We start from the raw sequence: 6165 nt of genomic DNA, 5'->3' as shown, positions 1-6165 counted from the left end.
CTATACGTTCATACAAAGGTTTGAACATTCTAAAACATCTTCGGAAATAGTACCCTTAAAAAGTGGCATTTTCTTGAAAGTAGTCTTGTATCAAGCGTTGGTTTGTTTCTTCACGATTTCTATAAACATATCTTCGAGTTCTCCATTCTACAAGTCTGGCTGCGCTACTGCATGTCGATTCATACGTTTGTTTCGCCAATTTAGGAGCAACGTCAAAAACATCAAACATAATATCAAAGTCTTCAGACAAATCAGATGATGATATTCATTAATTTTTTTAAAAGGAAATGTAGTAGAAAGATAAAAAAAATTGCTAAGGTTTGAGAGATTTAAATAGAAAAGTTTAAAGGTTAAAAAGAAAAAGAAACATTTTTTTTTAAAATCCGACCATTTAACAATCACTTTGGATGAAAATGGGAAAGAGGAGTGCTCCTGTGGGAAGTCGTAGTACGACCTCTACTGCACCCAAACCGTGATGGAGGGGCAGTGTTCCAACCTATGTGGCACAGGTGGTGAGTCTCTACCGCAACCACTCCCACCGGTCTAATGATCTTTGTGAGCCTTATATGCGTAAGTAATCTTCTCTCAAATAATAATTAAACATACATATATAATTGTCATATTGGTCATATAAAAAGAATGACACATTCAATGTTTTTTTTATCATATCGATCACTTGTTCTTCTATCAATTGAATAATATCATACACAATTATTAACAACATTAAACCTCCCCGACCCCACCTATCTTTTATATTAGGTATGGTTATTAAAAATGAAACAATATCACTCACATATGTAAGATAGTATCTTTAAGTGAGAAGTAATGGGTCCAAACAAAATGATAAGTGTTGGATGTATTAGGCCGGAGGGATTGATGTCATACTCAATTATGAAACCACAGTGTAATATAGGCGCCACCTCACAATTTATAACAAAAGTGTGGTTTCATACCACATCCAATGAATGGTACCACACTCAATATATATATATATATATATATATATATATATATATATATATATATATATATATATATATATATATATATATAATTTAGTTTTAATAAAAAACAAAATATTTCATTAATAGCAAAAAAAACCCATTACATTGCATCACTTAAAAAAAATAACATCACATTTAAAAAAACACCTACAAAATTAGAAAAAAAAGGAAATTAAAAAAAACATAAACAAACTACATGAAATTGTCCTCCGAGAACTCGTCTTTCTGGTCATCCGGGGGATCCAAATTGAGGTTAATGTGTTCAATCTCATAAATGTGTTCCACCAAGTCCATACGAAGATTGTGAAATGTTTCATTAGAACGAACCTCTGCTCTCTTTTCAATGTACTCATCGCTACCGATTTCTATTGTTTGTGTCTCGGAATGGTTTCTTGCTCATCATAATCACATATCGCTCTTCCTTCATCTTTGATAATCATGTTATGCAATATTATACATGCATACATGACTTCATGCATTTTTTCCATGCTAAAAAAATTGTTGGTTTTTTCAATATGAACCAACGTTTCTTGAGATCTCCGAAAGCCCGTTCGACATCCTTCCTAGCTCTTTCTTGTGCTTTCTTGATTTTTTTTTCTGGCGAGTATCATGCAGATACGTAAACAATTTAACAAAAACTGCATACTCAAGATAGATCTAATCAACTAGATAATAACCATATTTATATGGTGTTTCCACGCAATTGGAAAGAAGAATCTGGTGCATATCCGTCGTATATGTTGTTAAATACAGATGAACGATTAAGAATGTTAATGTCGTTAAGGGAACCAGGAGAACCAAAAAAATCATGTTGAATCCACAGATCCTGTGATGCCAACGCTTCAAGTATGACCGTTGGATGCCCATGATCACCTCGGGTAAATTGACCATGGTTTGAGGTAGGACAATTTTCCCATGCCCATTGTAGACAATCTAAACCTCCTAACATTCTAAGAAAGTCATGTACGCTAGCATGATAGGATTTTAATTTCATGATGTCATTGCGTGTAGGCTTACGTAAATATTTTGGTCCATAAAGTTTAATAATAGTTTTGAAAAAATAATGGAGACTATATTGTCTAGTCTTAGTAGACATCCTAAAACTTTCGTCCAACACATCAGGAGGGATGCCATATGCTAATTGACGAAGTACAAACCGCGATGGAGAGACGATGTTCCAGTCTATGTGGCACCGATGGTGCGGTTGCTACTACAGCCACTCCCACCGGTCTTAGCGGGCCCAGGAGAAGAAAGAAAGAGCATATATCTGTGGGTTACATATTTTTTAAAGATTATGTTTGATGATAGTTTAAGTCATAATAGTTTATGTATAAGGTATAATTAAAAATACATAATCATATATTAGATTCTTGTTCTATGAAAATCAAAAAATTTCTTATATTTTAACGAAATGAGTATGCAAAAGTAACTTTTCAACCATATAAAAAATGTAGATTTCAAGACAGAGATTACATTGTTGATAAGGGAATCAAGTCCCAAAAATGTTTAATATATTGAAAAAAGGGTGTAAACTAAATATTTAATTAAATCTAACGGGTGCAAAATACAAATAAACCTTTTCTTACATCTTCGCAGTATTTGAAATCTATTCCGGGTTAAACCCGTGTAAGTTGCAGCACCCGGCGGGATAACATCCTTTAAACCGTTATCCCTTTCTCCTTCACTGTCTGCTTCAAGTCTGTAATTTCCTTCAACCAATAAACTCCATCTTCCACTCCCTCACTCTTGATTTTCTTGCAAGGTAATGTCACGATTTTCTCTTAATTTTTTTATCAGTTCTGTTTATTTTGATTTTTGTTGTTTTCATGAAATTGTTGTCATGACATTTTCGATATTAAAGAACCCGAAGCAAATATAGTTTGATTATACAAATTTACGTTCGCGATTATTGTTTTTAATTGGAGATCATTTTAGTAACTCTCAAGTCTCAATGTAACAGTTTGACATGCAATTCAGGTGTTCGATGAAATGCCTGATGCCCTGAACAATATCTTCTTTAGGCATGAACTCAAATTCCGATTCTTTTCTTCTTGAAGATGATTCTTCATTGTCTGCTCCCTTGTTTTGAAGATTCCTTAAAAGCGATAACTGATACATCTGAGTTCTGACTATTTACAATGGCAACCGATTTATTAGTAAAAAGCACATGTCTTGATTTCTCTTCTAAGCTTGGCTTATTCACCTCAAATTCACATAACAGAGTAAGATATTCCTCTTTCCTTCTCCATACTTCTGACACTCGAGTGAAGTATTAAAGAATCTGTTCATATGTGAGTTGTGACCCTTTGATTTGTATATATCAATTGCAGGCTAAAAGTTCAACAAAATCTTTGTCCTCTCTCCCTACCTGTAAAAATCGGGTAGTCCAAATCCAAAGTTACAGTGATCAAATTCATGTCCAGAAATTGGTCAACTTCCTCCATGAATGTTCACGAAAAAAATCCATCAAAGAAGCAAAAGCAATTCATGGGTATGTGTTAAAATCCAATTATTCCAATGAAGACTTACTGATATTACTCAATCATGTAGCTCACACATACTCAAAGTGCTCAAATTTGAAAGAAGCTCAGTTATTATTCAACACAATGTGTGAAAAAAATGTTTTTTCATGGACTGTAATGGTTACAGGATCAACAGAGAATGGGCTATTTCATGATGCATTCAGATACTTCATTGAGATGCAAACTTATGGGATATTTCCAGATGCATTCACCTATTCTGCATTTATTCAATTATGTCTAGGCCTTGATTATCTTAATTTGGGAAAAATGATACACGCACAGATAATTAAAACAAGATACACATTAAATGTTCGTGTTGCCACATCACTTCTTAACATGTATGCAAAGATGAGAAAGGTTAATGATTCATGGAAAGTTTTCTCTTCAATGGAAGAACATAATGAAGTTTCATGGAATGCTTTGATATCAGGGTTCACAGAAAATGGTCTCTTTGCAAAAGCATTTGATTCTTTTCTTGAAATGATTGAAAAAGGATTTACTCCTAATAAATTCACATTTGTCAGCGTTCTAAAGGCAATTGGGAAATTGCATGATGTTAATAAAGGCAAACATGTCCATAAATGCATTGTTGAATCGGATATGGAGTCTGATGTTTTTGTGGGAACTTCATTAATTGATATGTACTCAAAATGTGGAGATATATCGGATGCTAGATTTGTTTTTGAAACAAACTTCATCACTTGTTCTTTAAACATGCCATGGAATGCAATGCTTTCAGGCTACATACAATGTAATTGCATCCAAGAAGCTCTAGAGCTTTATATAAGAATGTGTGAATCCAATATAAAATCAGACGTTTACACTTATTGTAGTGTATTTACCGCAATTGCCACTATGAAAAGTTTAAGGTTAGTGAGACAAGTTCATGGGATTGTGAAAAAATCTGGATACGAATCATATGACAATGACAATGACACTGTGTCCTTAAGTGTTAGAAATGCAATTGGAGATGCATACGCTAAATGTGGTTCACTTGAAGATGTAAAGACAGTGTTTGATAAAGTAAAGGAACGAGACGTAGTATCGTGGACAATCTTGATGAGTTGTTATTCTCGGTGTCTTCAATGGGAGGAAGCGCTTGTGATTTTCTCGGAGATGAGAAAAGACGGTTTTACCCCTAATCAGTTTACGTTTTCTAATGCACTTGTAGCGTGTGCTAGTCTTTGTTTTCTTGAATATGGTCGACAACTTCATGGGCTTATATGGAAAACCGGATGGAATACTGATAAATGTATAGAAAGTGGTTTGATTGATATGTATGCAAAATGTGGAAGCTTAAATGATGCGAAAATTGTATTCGAGAGTGTAAATAATCATGATGTTGTGACATGGACATCTATTATTTCAAGCTATGCACAACATGGTGATGTTGTTAATGCTCTTGAAATGTTCAAGAAGATGAAAGATCATGGTTTTGAACCGAATTCTATCACAATGTTGTGTGTTTTGTTTGCTTGTAGCCATGGAGGTAGGGTAGAAGAAGGACTTTATTATTTCAAAACCATGAAGGAAATTTACAATTTAGTCCCTCAAATGGAGCATTATAGTTGTGTTGTTGATATGTTAGGTCGTGTTGGACGTATAAATGATGCATATGAGTTTATAAAGAAAATGGACGTAGAACCGAATGTAATGGTTTGGGAGAATTTGTTAGGAGCATGTAGGGTTTATGGAAATATTGAATTAGGAGAGATAGCTGCAAAAAAGATAATTTCAATTAATCCACATGATTCGTCTCCTTATGTTCTTCTTTCTAATGCGTATGTGCAAAGAGGGAGTTTTATGGAAGGAATTGGAGTGAGAAATGTGATGAAAGAAAGAGGAGTTAAGAAGGAAGCGGGGTGTAGTTGGATATGTGTTAGAGGTAGAGTTCATAAGTTTTATGCAAAAGATGAAGAACATGAAGAAAAAAATGAATTATATTTTGTGTTGGATGTGTTGAAAGAAAAGCTAAGAGATATGGGTTATATACCGGATTTAAGATACGTATTGGAAAGTGATTCTTGAAGTATAAGAATGTGATATCTTAAAATGTTTCTTCAATAATAAGAATCTCATTATAACGAGTTACGTTTATTGTATTTAATTGTATTATTGGAATTTTAAAGTGTGGTGGTAAATGGACACTATGGATGGGATATGATGTGTGGAGGGGCCATCACCATGTGAGTGTAAAAAATGTTTATTTAACATCATCCTATTAAAAATACGAGTTTTTACAAATTATTTTGTAAAGGCATTTTTTGTACTTTACAAAAATACAAGAATGAAAATTAGGAGATGAAAATTTTGTTCACCATATCAAAAGTTTTTACAAATTATTTTGTAAAGGCATTTTTTGTATTTTACAAAAATACAAGAATGAAAATTAGTATATGAAAATTTTGTTCACCATATCAAGAGTTGTTTTTTTTGTTTTTTTTTTGTTTTTTTTTTTTAATATATATATATATATATATATATATATATATATATATATATATATATATATATATATATATATATATATATATATATTATGATTTTTGGTAACAATTTTTTTTTAATAAAAAGTTTGTGAAGACATCTCACGTTATTGGGGATGAGACAAACGAATTTTACTTAGAATTTCATTAAAT

General features: G+C 32.6%; 1 protein-coding gene across 3 annotated transcripts; it reads left to right on the top strand.

Annotated features, from left to right (window-relative positions):
• The first annotated feature begins 2608 nt into the window (after positions 1–2608).
• On the top strand, positions 2609–5690 carry LOC145074312 (pentatricopeptide repeat-containing protein At3g49170, chloroplastic-like). Of its 3 annotated transcripts, XM_079020714.1 has the most exons (4): positions 2609–2766; positions 2982–3226; positions 3335–3495; positions 3654–5690. In XM_079020714.1, exons 3-4 carry the CDS (start codon positions 3420–3422, stop codon positions 5552–5554), a joined length of 1977 nt encoding a protein of 658 aa, XP_078876840.1. In that variant the 5' UTR covers positions 2609–2766; positions 2982–3226; positions 3335–3419; the 3' UTR covers positions 5555–5690. The 3 variants fall into 3 exon arrangements, with proteins under 3 accessions (XP_078876840.1, XP_078876838.1, XP_078876839.1); XM_079020712.1 differs by having other exon boundaries at positions 3335–5690; XM_079020713.1 differs by having other exon boundaries at positions 2965–3226; positions 3335–5690.
• Positions 5691–6165: the final 475 nt, after the last annotated feature.

The sequence above is a fragment of the Lactuca serriola genome, chromosome 9, assembly GCF_051521515.1.
Source record: "Lactuca serriola cultivar US96UC23 chromosome 9, Lser_US96UC23_V15, whole genome shotgun sequence".
Lineage (NCBI taxonomy): Eukaryota > Viridiplantae > Streptophyta > Magnoliopsida > Asterales > Asteraceae > Lactuca > Lactuca serriola.
This window is presented reverse-complemented; position numbering and strand designations above follow the sequence as displayed.